This window comes from Schistocerca piceifrons, chromosome 9 (genome assembly GCF_021461385.2).
Source record: "Schistocerca piceifrons isolate TAMUIC-IGC-003096 chromosome 9, iqSchPice1.1, whole genome shotgun sequence".
In the NCBI taxonomy this organism is placed as follows: domain Eukaryota; kingdom Metazoa; phylum Arthropoda; class Insecta; order Orthoptera; family Acrididae; genus Schistocerca; species Schistocerca piceifrons.
In genome coordinates, this window is record NC_060146.1 from 143,298,807 (window position 1) to 143,315,403 (window position 16,597).

General features: G+C 43.3%; 1 protein-coding gene across 1 annotated transcript in view; it reads left to right on the forward strand.

Moving 5' to 3' along the window:
* Positions 1-16,597, forward strand: part of LOC124717302 (histone acetyltransferase Tip60-like) — a 105,459-nt gene that overhangs the window by 34,642 nt on the left and 54,220 nt on the right. Inside the window, exon 5 of the mRNA XM_047244128.1 lies at positions 14,922-15,140. Coding sequence (XP_047100084.1) covers positions 14,922-15,140 — 219 coding nt within the window. The remainder of the gene's footprint in view (positions 1-14,921; positions 15,141-16,597) is intronic.

Consider the following 16,597-nt stretch of genomic DNA (forward strand, 5'->3'; position numbering starts at 1 on the left):
ACAGTGCACAGCATATCAATGATGTACCATTGTGCTGCAAGGGTGCTGTGGACGAACACCAAAGAGGTCTCCGCTATGAAAGGCGCCCCAGACCACTGCTCCTGATTGCTGTATGGCATGCGACAGTGAGGTTGGTATCCCACCACTGTCTGGGGTGTTGATTGGTTGGTTGGTTGGGTGATTAAAGGAAAAGGATCAAACTAATAGGTCATCAGTCCCTTTTTCCTTGAACAGACAGGTCTACACAACTGTACCTCAGAAATGGCCTACCATGCAAAACCTATGCAAAGATAGCCCATTGGTCAACCAAAGGTCACCAAAGGCTGGAAAAGGGCAAAAAAGAAGAATGGGGGACACAGGAAGAAAGGCAAGCGAGGTCTCCCATCTAGGGAACAGCCAGAAGTCCCCGAAGCGAGAGTGCAATGAGGGGCCATACATCCCCACCCCGCCACTTATCAGACACACCCCACTCAAAAACTGCCTAGGAAAGATTAGCAACACGGACAGGGCAAGAGAAAGACAGATGGTAGATGAACAAGTCAACCAGACCACATGAGAGGTGGGAGGACTGGGCTGTAGTGTCAAGCCCAGACAGCCACAGCCTGGTCTGGGCATAGGAGCCAACAGTGTTTTCTGCCAAGCCCTCAGTCAGCCTATAAGATTAAGTGACCATCCCTTAAAGTGAGTGGTAAAGGCCCCTGTCATGAATAAGATGTAAAACTAAGTCAGCCACTGATGCATCGTCTCCTACCACCACGGATAGAGTGTCAGTGAGATTGAGGGTCGGTTGCAGGCCAGTTAGGTAGGGACAGTTCAGCAAAATGTGGACCATCATCAAACAGGAACCACAATGACAGTGGGGTAGGATTATTAGGAGTTGGATTAGGATTATTTTTCTTCGTGGCAAAGTGATATTTCCTGCAGAGAGTACAAGTGTAGGACAGTAAATCTTTGACGAGGGCTGTTTGGTTGAATCTGGGAGTAGGGGTGAAGGTGAGGCCTTTGGATAGGACAGAGGTTTTGGATTGGGAGAGAGGTTTGGAGGAAAGGTTAACTACTGAATTAGGCCACGAAGAAAAATAATCGTAATCCTGCTCCTAATGATCCAACTCTCCAAGACACTATCCAAATTGTACCCTGCCTGGAACAGTTCCATCCTCCGTCGCAGCGGGACCCACCTCCTCTTCCTCAAAATCACCCTCTTCAAACCTTCCAGGAATTTCTCACTTCCAGCTTTGCCTCTCAATTCTTGTGAGGGACTGCGTCAGCTTTCAGACAACTTTACATACAAAGTTTGCCAAGGTAATCCCATTCCTGATGTCCAGGTGGAGCTTCAAGGAATCCTCAGAACCTTAAGCCCCCTACAATACCTTTCACCTGACTCCATCAACCTCCTGACCCCACCGACACCCCGCACCCCTACCTTCTACCTATTTCCTAAAATTTACAAACCCAATCGTCCCGGCCGCCCCATTGTAGCTGGTTACCAAGCCCCCACAGAACGTATCTCTGCCTACATAGATCAACACCTTCAACCCATTACATGCAGTCTCCCATCCTTCATCAAAGACGCCAACCACTTTCTCAAACACCTGGAATCTTTACCCAATCTGTTACCCCTGAAAACCATCCTTGTAACCATTGATGCCACTTCCTTATACACAAATATTCCGCACGTCAAGGGCCTCGCTGCGATGGAGCACTTCCTTTCACGCTGATCACCTGCCACCCTACCTAAAACCTCTTTCCTAATTACCTTAGCCAGCTTCATCCTGACTCACAACTTCTTCACTTTCGAAGGCCAGACATACCAACAATTAAAGGGAACAGCCATGGGTATCAGGATGGCCCCCTCGTACGTCAACCTATTTATGGGTCGCTTAGAGGAAGCCTTCTTGGTTACCCAGGCCTGCCAACCCAAAGTTTGGTACAGATTTATTGATGACATCTTCATGATCTGGACTCACAGTGAAGAAGAACTCCAGAATTTCCTCTCCAACCTCAACTCCTTTGGTTCCATCAGTTTCACCTGATCCTACTCCAAATCCCATGCCACTTTCCTTGACGTTGACCTTCATCTGTCCAATGACCAGCTTCACACATCCGTCCACATCAAATCCACCAAAAAGCAACAGTACCTCCATTATGACAGTTGGCACCCATTCCATATAAAATGGTCCCTTCCCTACAGCCTAGGTCTTCGTGGCAAACGAATCTGCTCCAGTCCTGACTCCCAGAACCATTACACCAACAACCTGAAAACAGCTTTCGCATCCCGCAATTATCCTCCTGACCTAGTACAGAAGCAAATAACCAGAGCCACTTCCTCATCCCCTCAAACCCAGAACCCCAAAAGTCCCCACTTGTGACAGTATACTTTCCGGGACTGGATCAGACTCTGAATGTGGCTCTCCAGCAGGGATACGACTTCCTCAAATCCTTCCCTGCAATGAGATCCATCCTTCATGAAATCCTCCCCACTCCACCAAGAGTGTCTTTCCGCTGTCCACCTAACCTTCGTAACCTCTTGGTTGGCACAGTGTTACACCGTCCGGGTTGTCAGGATACTTCCCATTAACACCAACCTATCAGAACTCCGGAGATGGGAACTTGCCCTTCAATATATCCTCTCTTCCCGTTACCCACCAGGCCTCAACCTCCGCTAATTTCAAGTTGCTGCCACTCATACCTCACCTGTCATTCAACAACATCTTTGCCTCTGTACTTCCGCCTCAACTGACATCTCTGCCCAAACTCTTTGCCTTTACATATGTCTGCTTGTGTCTGTATATGTGCGGATAGATATGTTTGTGTGTGCGAGTGTATACCTGTCCTTTTTTTCCCTCTAAGGTAAGTCTTTCCACTCCTGGGATTGGAATGACTCCTTACCCTTTCCCTTAAAACCCACATCCATTCGTCTTTCCCTCTCCTTTCCTATTTCCTGATGAAGCACACGTGGGTTGCGAAAGCTTGAATTTTGTGTGTGTTTGTGTTTGTAAGTGTTTCTATCAACATACCAACGCTTTCGTTTGGTAAGTTACATCATCTTTGTTTTTAGATACATTATTATATTTATAGAGACACAGTGCTCATCACTACAGGAGGGATGTCCACATGGACATGGAAGGGACTTCTTGATATGGAATGGGTGGCAGCTGTCAAAGTGGAAGTATTTCTGGTGATTGGTAGGTTTGATAGGGATGGAGGTACTGATCTAGCCATATCTGAGGTGGAGTTCAGCATTGAGGAAGGCGGATTGTTGGGTTGAGAAGCCCGAGGTAAAGCAAATTGGGGGGGGGGGGGTGTATTGAGGTTCGGGGGGGGGGGGGGATGTGGATAGGGTATTCTCACCCTTGATACAGATTACAAAGGTGTCATCAATGAAACTGAATCAGGTGAGGGGTTCGGAATTCTGGGTGACAAGAAAGAATTCCTCTAGATGGCCCATGAATAAGTTTGGCAATGGATGGTGCCATGCGGGTGGCCATTGCCGTATCCTAAATTTGTTTGCAGCTGATACCTTCGAAGGAAAAGCATTTGTGGGTGAGGATATAGATCTTCATGGTGACCAGGAAGGAGGTTGCAGGCTGTAGGTTTGCAAACCTACAATCTACTACCTGTTCCTTCATAGTTCACGATGCTATTTGTCAAAGTACAGGGTGATTATAAGGGCAGTGTATTAGATAAATTGTGTATGATTTTTTAGATTGTTTAAAGGATATAACCACAGATATCATTTGTCAGTAGTTAACTGCAGCAAATTATACCAAAACATCACACTTTTGATAAATCACCAATGGGCCATAGCTTTCAGTTGGCATACCTTCATAGCACGTAAGTTATACTGTGAAAAGCTTCAAGTATGAAAAGCTGTTAACTACCAATATGTAGTTTCCTGTCATTTTATTATAACAAATTCTACCTAAAGTAATTTTTGAGAGCTCTTCAATGTACTGGTGCTGTGAAACAGCTAAGATTCATGCCACATACACTTAAAACAAAGAAAAGCACCAAAACATGACGTCTCCTAAGTTCTGCAAGTGATGTAAATACAACACTGCATTTCAGAGGCCACATACCTCTCCACAAGACAAAAATCTGACATGCTAGATTCTTCGTTTCATGCTTCACAATCTAGTGGGACATGGAATTCCACATTGTGACATCATCAGATCCTCAGGCACATACATTTTCACATCCTGTCAGAGGACAGCTTAACTCATCTGAGTGCCACTTAAATGGTGGTGCCGGCTTCTGGCAGATCATAGTAAAGTGACTGCCTGATCCTTAATTTTGCAGAAGTCTTCATCAGAGTCCTGGCACCAGCTGTTTCATAAGTTAGGAAAGTTTACTTTATGTAATGATGTCATTCTGAAATTACATCTTCTCCTGTGGTCTTAGTAAATTATCATCATCATCATCGTTCTATCACTGTTAAAATATGAGATCATCCAAACGGTTAGTGTCTCTGCCTTTGGTGGGGTAGGACCAAATTTTGGTTTCTGGTACAACCTCCAATATTTTTCTTGGTTAGGGATATTATGAGCAGGGTGAACTAATTAGGCCAAATGAGGAGCTGCTTGTATAAAGAAGCAGCAGCATCATCAAGATTCATCTATTGGCACTAACGGCTGGAGGGATTAATGACTTACATGTCCTGCAATCTGAGATCATCCCTCATACTGTCTTCCAGGCAGCAGTCGGCCATTTGGAACAGGCCTACAGCCTAATCTGTGAGTGGTGATTATGTTTACATTAAAATATGTAACAAAGATAGCTATGGAGTATTGGCCCATCCTTCCACTACTTCTTTCAGAGGCAGGATCCTTACTCACCATCTGACAAGGGACCTTGCGGTCTTGGAAATTAAATTCAGGATGAGGCTTCGCAGGGTAATGGTATACCTCAAGGGTGTCCACTCGTGGAAGTCATGTAGCGCAATATACAAAAAATAATAAAAAGAAGGGGGCTCTAAGGTTTTAAACATACCTCATACACACATCATTCATGGGTCGTAAGTAGCGAAGCAGTCAGTAAGTGAAGTATCTCAGTCACTAGTGTGCACGACTGTTATGTGGACAATCTGGGTTCGAACCTATCTACCCATCGGTTCGGTTTCATTTTGTATTTTTAATTGTTTTAAAAATTATAGCCACTGTTAAATAAAGTTAATGACATGAAGTATTATCAATTAAATCATAAATAATTGTATTTTGTTTATGAAATAGTTGTCACAACTGCTTAAAATGTGAATTACACCCATATTTTCTTTTTAAAGAGTTTAAAATTTCAAATGCATTTTTAATGATGGTAAAGTAAACCTTTACTGTCATTACAATGTTATTACAGAATTGGGTGATAATATAAGCTGTGGAAAAGTTATAAATATTCACTGTAAATTCAAGGAACTGATGTCTTTGTCGAAAAACAAAAACTCTTTAAAAAGAAGGTATTGACAAGTGTAATTCACTGTGACAGCTATTTAATAGACAAAATAAAATTATTTATCATTTAACTGATAATACTTTAGGTCATTAACTTTGTTTAAAGTTGTTATAATTTTTAAAACAAAATTGAGCCTGCAAGTAGGATCGAACCCGGATCAGCCATATGACATTCTAGCACACCACTGACTGATCTATTTCACCTGGATGCTGACCTTGTATGAGATCTGTATGAGCTATGCTTAAAACTTTAGAGCCTTTTAATTTTCTGGATAGTGTTCTTTGAGACTTCTGCGAGCCGACAGTCTTGAGATATACTACCAACCTGTGAAGTCTCATCCTGAACTGAATTTCCGAAACCAGGAGGTCCCCTTGTGAGTCATCCAGAAGTAACAAACACCTGCCCCAGCAGGAGTGGCAACACTGCTAACTAACATTGCTCTGTCATGTACTTTGCAACAAATCTTCTCACAGTTCAATTTATTCATCTTATTAATAAATAAATGCACACCTAGTATGACCAGAAATACCACAGTCAATCATTGAAGACTTAAGTAATGCAATTTCTTAAACTTCTGCTGTGAACTCACAAGAAACACAATGTAAAATTCCTTACAGCAGAATTAAATATGATAATGGAGAACGTTAGGTGGAATATAAATAATAAAAGAAGTAAAGGTAGCATGTTACCTTTTTATGAGAATCTAGTTTTTCATGGCAATACTTACATAAAATATTTTCAGATGTCTTGCCAAGTGAAGCTTGTGTAAAACCTCAAGCTGTTGACAACACTACAATCTCCTTCATCAGAAGCAACCAACTGCCTTGGCTGCTGCTTTAGTGGCCTTATGTAATCTGTGAACAGCTTCTGATTGGTTGTCAATTTCATCGTGGTGCCAAAGATGGTGTTGCCAACCACCTAAAAAGATAGAGAGATGCTGAAATGATTCAAGGACAGTCATAGCCTTGGGTCCATGGGATTTACAAAGTGTATAAATAAAGTAATGAGACTGATACCATAGTGTATGATCCAGCAATGCTGGTGACACTGGACTTTGAAGGGAGGCAGGTAAACATGTGACACATCGTCAGTGCATGTTGGACCATGCTAGTGCGCATTTGTTGTGTGTAGTGCCATTTTTTACAGTGACAAAGGTTTTGCTTGCACATTCTAACAATCAGTGACACAAATATTGAGCAATGGTGTGCTATCCAGTTTTGTTTCAGACTTGGACACAATGCAACAAAAACTTTGGAAAGCCTACGGAGACAGTGTTTTGTCAAGGGGCTGGTTTTTAAGTGGGCATTTGTAGAAAGGAAATAATCAATTCAAGGTGAATCTTCCAGTGGAAGGCCGCCGGTTTCAGGACCTAATGCAAATGTTGACTTAGTCCAGGATGTTGAGCATGCAGATCTTCGGTTGACATTCAGAATGACTGGGACAGAGTTAAATTTGAGTCACACCACCATTCATCAGAGACCAATGATAAAAAATAGTCGGGTGTTACATCACAATAATGCACCTTGTCTCACAGCAATTTCAGTTAACAATTTTTTGGCCAGTAAGGATGTTCTTGTGGCTCCTCAGCATCCTTATTTGACTGACTTGAGTCCTTGTGACTTTTGTCACATTCCAAGACTGTAAACACACTTTTTGAGATGTCACTTTGGAGCCCTGGGCAACACGGAAATGGGTGTAACCAACCACCTGAAGGTTTTATATCAAAGTTCCAGTTATGCTGTGAGGTGTGGAAGAACCATCTCCAGCACTGTGTGATTTCCCAAGGAAAGTACAGCAACGGGGCAGTGTTCAGTTGTAGCATTATTGGAATAAAATGGGTGAAAAAAGGCAGTCTCATTACTTTAGTTACACATACTTTATATGATGGCAATCCCATTTTGGGGACATTTGTAAAATATTAATGTGGTTGCTGGCCACGTTGGTCTGTGTGGCGCTTCCTCGACTCCCAAATAAGCACACATGTGCTTCGCTCGGATGCTCACTCTCAGTTTGACAGTATTTGGGATGGAGCTCCCATGGAACACTACTGACTATTGTGAAGTTCGCACAGTTATCTGATTTTTTTACTGCAAAAGGCATTAAACTAGTTGAAAATCACCACCAATTGATGGATGTCTATTGACAATTGAATATGGTTGTCATAACTGTTAGCAATTGGTGTAGAGAGCTTACAACCAGCTGTACTGAAATTCGTGATGAAAGGGGAATGGTATGCCATCAATTTTTGACGAGACGGTCACAGAGGTTGAGGAAACTGTGCGTAAAGATAGGAGGATCATTCTGGCTGCCATTTGAAGTTTGGTTCATGAGGTTTCCATACAAGCATCATCTGCAGGATTTTAACGAAAAATTCAGGGTGGAGCAGTGACAATATTGTGACGAGGATAGATTGCTGCTCACTATATAGCAGAGGTGTTGAGTCGCAGACAGGCATAACACAAAAAGGCTACTAAATACATAAGCTTCCAGCCAGAAAGCCCTCTTCCAACATAGTCAACATACACACACACATTCACGCAAATGCATCTCACACACATATGACCACTGTCTTTGGCTGCCGGGGTCAGACTGTGACAACTGTGCATGATGGGAGAAACAATATGGGTGGTGAGGGTAACGAGGAGGCTGGGATGAGGAGGGACGGGAGAGCAGGGTATGAGTGGGGAACAGTAAAGTGTAGCTTGTGGGAGCATAAATGGATGAGGTGGAGAGAGGGTAGGACAGCGAAGTGCAGTAAGGACAAAGACTAATGGAAGATGTGGACAGGAGGGTTACAGGAATGTAGGATATATTGCAGGGAGAGTTCACACCTGCACAATTCAGAAAAGCTGGTGTTGATGGGAATGATCCAGGTGGCACAGACTATGAGGCAGTCATTGGAATGAAGAAGTTTTTGTTGAGCTGTCTGCTCAGTAACAGAGTGGTACAGCTGTTTCTTGGCCACAGTTTGTCGTCGGCCATTCATGCGGACAGGACAGCTCGGTTTGCAGCTTACCTTGTAGATCACGTGACTGGTTTCACAGGTAGCTCTGTCTTTGACGGTATAGGTGGTGTTTGTAACCAGACTGTAGAATTTGGTGGTGAGACGATGTATGGTACAGGTCTCACATCTAGCCCTGTTACTGGGATGTGAGCCATGAGCCAAGGATTTGGTAGCAGGGGTTGTGTAGGAATTGACAAGGATATTGTGTGTGTTAGGTGGGCGACGGAATACCACTGTGGGAGGGGTGTGAAGGCTGGTGGAAAAGACATTCCTGATTTCAGTACACTAGGAGAGATAGTCGAAACCCTGGCAGGAATGTGATTCAGTTCCGCCAGCTGCTGTAGCTGAGCAGTTTTGGGCGCTTCAGTCCGGAACCGTGCTCCTGCTGCAGTCGCAGGTTCGAGTCCTGCCTCGGGCGTGGATGTGCATGGTGTCCTTAGGTTGGTTAGGTTTGGGTAGTTCTAAGTTTGGGGGACTGATGGCTTCAGATGTTGGATCCCATCATGCTTAGAGCCATTTAATTCAGTCCTTCCAGTCCTGGGTGGCACTGAGTCACGAGGGGAATCCTCCTCTGTAGGCAGATGGTGTGCATTTGGCAGGTGGTGAGCGACTGGAGAAATAAGGCAATATATCCTACATTTCCATAACTCTCCTGGCATTGACCTTCATTAGTCATTGTCCTTCACCCACCTATCCCATCCCTGTTCTCATTCCACAGCCTTCTATTCCACAACCGCACTCACAGTTTTTTACCTCCCCATGTTTTCCACTCCCCCCTCTACACTCCCTCCCCTCTCCCGCCATCTAACCTCCCGTCGTCCTTGTGTGCTCCCACAAACAGTACTTTACTATCTCCCACTCTTACCCTGCCCCCCCCCCCTCCCTCCCAGCCTCCTCATTACCCCCACTGCCCAGATTGTTTTTTCCATCATGCGCTGTTACTTGCAGTCTGACTTCAGCAACCAGAGACTGTAGTCGTGTGTGTGAGCTGTGTTTGTGCAAATGTGTGTGTGTGTGTGTGTGTGTGTGTGTATGTTGGCTGTTTTGGAAGAATATTATTATGGAAAGAAAAGTTGGTATAGCGGAGATGCTGAGTCGCAAATAGGCACAGTAAAAAGACTGTGGTTTTTTCAGTTACCTAGAACTGCAGTGCAGTCATGTGTGTGAGTTGCGTTTGCGCACACGCCTGTGTATGTGTGTGTGTATGTGGGGGGGGGGGGGGGCTCTATTTTTGACGAAGGCCTTACTGGCTGAAAGCTTTCTGTGTGCCAGTCTTTTTATTGTGCCTATCTGTGACTCGGCATCTCTGCTATATGGTGAGTAAAACTTTACTTTTCATAATTTTTTACATTCCATCCTGGATTTTCCATTGTTTGCTTTTCTTAATATTGTCATTTTAACAGAAAAGTTGCAATATTGGAAGGTGTGTGGAGGTTGGATCATCATCATCATCTACCCACCCAACATACATACAGTCTGGATTGGCATCAAACAACTACCACTTGTTCCCTAAGTTGAAGAAACATTTGTCTGGACAGATGTTCTGCTCCGAAAATGAGGTGGAAGTGCTTGCTGAAAGATATTGCAGTGAGCTTATGTGACATGGGCACCTACAAACATGCACTGTCCAAAATGGCGATTATGTAAAAAATAAACCATTCTTCAACCTTTAAAATGGTGTAACTATTACAGAAAATAAGTGGTTGTTTGTATACCAACAAATGTGGGGGACTTTACTTCTAGGGCTGGCCATTGTGGCCAACCGGTTCTAGGTGCTTCAGTCTGGAACCACGCTGCTGCTATAGTCGCAGGTTCAAATCCTGCCTCGGGCATGGATGTGTGCGATGTCCTTAGGTTAGTTAGGTTTAAGTAGTTATAAGTCTAGGGGACTGGTGACCTCAAATGTTAAGTCCCATAGTGCTCAGAGCCATTTGATCTTACTTGTAGCATTGCCCTTATAAATCCCCTGTGAGTGCAGAAACAACTACATTGGTATGCTGCTTCATACCGGGTTTATGGTATTAAAAATGAGGTAGAAATGAGAATGTGCAAGAACATCATCAACCTGGAAAGCGGATATAATCATAATGTTGAGCTCTCGATGCTCAGAAGAAATGTATAAATTTGCCACATCATTTATGCTCCTGTGAGGGGGGGGATAGCGCCACAAATGCTGACGTTGACACTATCCCAATGTGATGTAATTGCCACTCAGTCAGAAGCCATCCACAGGCTATTTAACGTTTCCAGCAACAACCAAGACAGTCAGTTGCTCCTGATGAAGGCAGTGGCAGTAATCGTCAAAAGCTCTAGGTTTTACCCAGAACTGATGCAAGAAGTCAGAGAATATTTTATACATCAAGTGCTATGGTTGAAAATATAATATGAATATAAAGGGCGTTCAAAAATAAATGAGCCTGAGGCATATTTACAGAAACCAGTACCTGTATGTTAGAAGTATTGACCCTGGCTGTTGAAACACTTGTCCCACTGTGACACAAGGCGGTGAGTGGTCATCTCATTAAATTCTCAGGGTTGCAATGTTAACCAGTTCTGGACGTACAGGGATATCATCTGAGGTGAATTGTTTGCCCCTCAGAGGCTTTTTAAGGGGACAAAAAATGGCGTATTCACAGGGGGAGAGGTCCGGACTGTATGCAGGGTGGCCAAGACCCTCCCATTTGAATTTCTGCAGGAGTGCCGAACCTGTGTTGGCCACACAAGGATTTGCATTGTTGTGGAGCAGAATGACCCCAAGGGCGAGATTGCCTGTTCATTTTGATTTGATCACTTGGCATAGGTTGGTCAAAGTTTGCAAGTAACGCTGGGAATTCGCTGTTGTCCCGTGCTTCAGAAAGTGAATCAAAAGGGGGCCATCTTGGTCAAAGAAGAATGTCAGCATAACGATTCACCTCGGACGACGACGTCCAGCTGTACATGTGGAACTGGTTAACATCCCAGCCTCGGGAATTTTATTAGGCAGCCATTCACCACATTGTGTCACAGTGGGACAAGTTTCTCAACAGCCAGGGTAATACTTCTAACATACAAGTACTGATTTCTGTAATTATGCCTCTGGCTTGTTTCTTTTTTAACATCCCTTATAGATAAAAAATCTGCACACCCAGAAACACAGGTCAGGGGAGACTTAAGTTTCTGGGTGACTTTTCTGTAACTTAGCGCTCCATAAAACTCGCCAGTCCTGTTCTTTCATCCCTCTTACTTTCCCTTCAGCCCTTTTGCCAGAGAGAGCCACTGGCTCTTGAAGCTCATGGATTTCTGTATCTTGTCTACTTCTTTTCTCCTGCCTCACTTGTTGAGTAGATTTTTTGCCTATGTTGTATTTTCTAACACTGATTATTTTTGTTAATGTAGTCATCATAGAGTTGAGATGTTAAATGGTTAATAGGCTCATATATAAAATGAAAAATGTTGCTAAGATTTCAGATCATTCTTTCTTCAGAACTGACAAGATACAGTGGAACCCCTATTTTATGTTTTTATATGGTTTAGACTTAAAAAATATAAAATTGAGGAAAATGTTAAACCCCTCCCCTAAAAAATATGAACAAAAAAACCTATGAAATTAGCATATATGATTAAAAATCACAATCCTCTCCAGTACTTTGTATAAAATCTGTCTAGTGAAGAAAATTAAATGTACAATTCAAGGTTTATACAATAATTTGTAGTAGTGAATTTCATCAGTTCTTAAAAGAATCACAGATGCAAGAGACCAAGAAAAACTCATCAAAAGACTGAAAATGGTATCTGCATACAAGACAAGGTAATTGAGCTGTTTTCCGACATGCTATGACCACAAATTATAAATTCAAAACAAGCGTTTTTGATGGATCATCCTCTGTGCTGACCCAGAAAAAAAAAGATTAACATGTTGAATTAAACCAAAAACATCACAGCAACTATGTGGTTAAACCATTAGCATAAATGCGGACATCTGCTTAATGACAAACTTTGTCACCATTGCTGTGGTTTAATGCTTTTCTCATGAGCTGCACTTCATATGCTCACCATCATTAATGTGTTATTTTAGGCTTGATGAGAGGAGAGATGTGAAAAAATGAGTTTGCTTCCCCAGTTGACGTTACAAGCTTATTATAAGTCAGCTCAGTAAATTTCTGTACACTGTGTTAAATGTAAATTTGAAAAGAAGCTCAGGTGCTACAGTTCCGCTTCGTGCCCTCTATCACTGCTGCCAATCTTTACAATGTACAGTGTGTGGTGCAAAGTATTTACATGAGTAGTGTATGTGGTTGTTGCAACTACACTACTGGCCATTAAAATTGCTACACCAAGAAGAAATGCAGATGAGAAACGGATATTCAGTGAACAAATATATTATACTAGAACTGACATGTGATTACATTTTCACGCAATGTGGGTGCACAGATCCTGAGAAATTAGTACCCAGAACAACCACCTCTGGCCATAATAACGGCCTTGATACGCCTGGACATTGAGTAAAACAGAGCTTGGATGGCGTGTACAGGTACAGCTGCCCATGCAGCTTCAACACGATACCACAGTTCATCAAGAGTAGTGACTGGCGTATTGAGACGATCCAGTTGCTCTGCCACCATTACCAGACGTTTTCAATTGGTGAGAGATCTGGAGAATGTGCTGGCCAGGGCAGCAGTCGAACATTTTCTGTATCCAGAAAGCCGCGTACAGGACCTGCAACATGCAGCCGTGCATTGTCCTGCTGAAATGTAGGGTTTCGCAAGGGTCGACCTAAGGGTAGAGCCACGGGTTGTAACACATCTGAAATGTAACGTCCACTGTTCAAAGTGCCGTCAATGCGAGCAGAAGGTGACAGAGACGTGTAACCATTGGCACCCCATACCATCATGCCGGGTGATACGCCAGTATGGCGATGACGAATACACGCTTCCAATGTGCGTTCACTATGATGTTGCCAAACACGGACGGGACCATCACGATGCTGTATCCAGAACCTGGATTCATCCGAAAAAATGATGTTTTGCCATTCGTGCACCCAGGTTCGTCGTTGAGTACACCATCACAGGCGATCCTGTCTGCGATGCAGCATCAAGGGTAACCACAGTCATGGCCTCAGAGCTGATAGTCCATGCTGCTGCAGATGTCGTCGAACTGTTCGTGCAGATAGTTGTTGTCTTGCAAACATCCCCATCTGTTGACTCAGGGATCTAGACGTGGCTGCACGATCCGTTACAGCCATGCGGATAAGATGACTGTCATCTCGACTGCTAGTGATACGAGGCCGTTGGGATCCAGCACGGCGTTCCATTTTACCCTCCTGAACCCACCGATTCCATATTCTGCTAACAGTCATTGGATCTCGACCAACGCGAGCAGCAATGTTGCGATACTATAAACTACAATCGCGATAGGCTACAATCCAACCGTTATCAAAGTTGGAAACATGATGGTACGCATTTCCCCTCCTTACACGAGGCATCACAACGACGTTTCACCAGGGAATGCTGGTTAACTGCTGTTTGTGTATGAGAAATCGGTTGGAAGCTTTCCTCATGTCAGCACATTGTAGGTGTCGCCACCTGCGCCAACCTCGTGCGAATGCTCTGAAAAGCAAATATGAGGTCCTCCACAGAGTGCTAATAAAGTGTGTTAAATTTCCGTTACACAGCAAATAACACAAATTGAAATGTTGTAGATTGACCAAATTCCTAGGGATTACAATTACAAACAACATGAATTGGAACCATCACATAGGAAACATTATAGGGAAGCTGAACAGAAGACAGGGTTTTGCTGGGGAGAACATAAAAGATGCAACGAATGTATTGAAGATACTGCCTACACTACACTTGTCTGCCCTCTCCTGGAGTGTTGCTGTAAAAGTATGGGATACTTACCAGACAGGGCTGACAGAGGACACCGAAAAAACGTCAGAGAATGGCAGCTTGGTTTGTATTATCACAAAACAGGAGGGAGATTGTCGCAGGTACTGTAAGCGAGGTGAGATGCCACGCATTGAAACCTAGATATTGTCAGTTGCAGAGAGATATTTTCACAAAAAATTCAATCACTAACTCTCTCCTCCGAATGCCAAAATGTTTCATTTCCTCACACCTACATGAGGAGAAATGACCCTCGTAATAATATAAGGACAATCGGAACTCGCATAGGACGTATTAGGTTTTCATTTTTCACACACGCTGTTAGAGAGCGACACAGTTTAGTAGTAGTCTGAAAGTTGTTGTATGAACTGCATGCCAAATACTTGAGTGTGTATTCCATAGGGATCATGCAGACGTGGCTGTCTGTTGGTGGATAGTTCATAATGACATACCTGTTAATAAGATGTTAATCCTTTACAGGAACACGTTTTCATTTTCCTCATTTCCTTGTACACAAGTTCTACGGTCTCAGTTAAGCGTGTGTCGCTGTGCTAGCACTGACTGCGAAGTACGCTGTGCCCATTAGCAGCTGCTGGCTGTGCCCGCAGGACTCACAGGACGGGTCCACGCAGCCTGCGCCCGCACCCGCGCCGCCACCGACGACGACGGCAGCTGCGGCGGCACCGTCGCAGGCCCCGCCCTGCCCCCGCAGTACCGGCAGCATGGTAGCGCACCATGACGACATTGTCACCCGCATGAAGAACATTGAGATGATCGAGCTGGGGAGGCACCGGATACGGCCCTGGTACTTCTCTCCGTACCCTCAGGTACTGCTCTCTGGCTGTCATATTTATACTAACCGTGTACAGCAGGGGTGTCCAAATCGTGGCCTGTGGGCCACGTGCGACCCAAAGCAATTTTCAGTCTGACCCAAGAAATGAGTATCTGTCACACAATTGGAGAAAAAATCGCATTAAATTCCGTTTGTGTAAATGTATGATAAACTGAATATTTTAAATTTGAAACTCCTACCAATTGATACTCTTCCCTCCTTGGCCCATCCTGTGGTTTTTTGCTCAGCTGTTATTGTTAGTGTGAAGTGCATTATGTGCAGCCTACTTAAGCTAAAGTTTGGACACCCCTGTTACAGAAACTGCTTGTGTAACCTCGAGCATTGTTAACCTTGTGAAATTTAAAATTTTCCGAGTGAACTAGATATTCGAAAAGATTTCAGGCTTGCAGCCGGTCGTCGTTAGCTTCCATCCACGATATTTCGACTCGACAACTGCCAGCCATCCTCACCTGTCCAGTCGAAATATCGTGGATGGAAGCTAACGATGACCGGCTGCAAGCCTGAAATCTTTTTGAATATTGTTAACCTTGTTTTCGACTCACACCATCAGAAGACGGGAGCTTTAACCTTTTCACTGCTACAGACGTTCTCTCTATATTCTGTTCTGACGGCGGCTTTTGTTAAGGCAGCACTCCTCACCAAATTCTGGCGCCCATGCTGAGGGACGGCCTTCCAGCCAATATGAAATACTTATGATGAAAAAATTTGATTTTTGCAGGTCTTAGTCTATATCATCCTTTGATAAAGAACTGAATTTCTTTTTGTTACCTGTTATACTCAGTACATTGCTTAAAATTAAATAAAGCATTGCATTGCAAGATTTGCAGAGGTAGAACGTGTTGCTTAAACTTTATGTATAGTTGAGTTTAGCTCATACATTGCAGGAAAAGAAATGTACATAAGATATGAAATTCATATTTAAAACTGAAGAGCAGAACACTATCTCATTTTGTTCTCAAGTTATTAGGTTTTATATCTGATGGGTGGTCGCCCAGGTCTTCCCATGGAGACTTGCTGGCTGCTATGAAATACTTACCATCCAATTTTAAGAAAACTGTTACGTGAAAGAAAAAGAAATGATTTTTGTGCTTAAAGTCTGATATCTTCTCTCAATAAAGGACTTGATTTATTTTTGCCCCAAGGTATAGTTACTGCAGTGCATCAAATTAAGTAAAACATTGCGTGATATTTTAAAGATTCTGCATGTTAAAAAATGCATTGTGTAAACTTTGCATGTGATTGATTTTATTGAATGAAATGTAGATAAGATATCAGGATTTTATTTAAAACTGAGAGCAGAAAGATATCTCATTTCTTTCTGTAGTTATTGGGCTTCATGTCCGATCGACAGTTGTGCGCAATGCACCCATTCACATCCTTGCACATTGTGAATTTTATGGTCATAACATTTGTCATATCTCATAAACAATT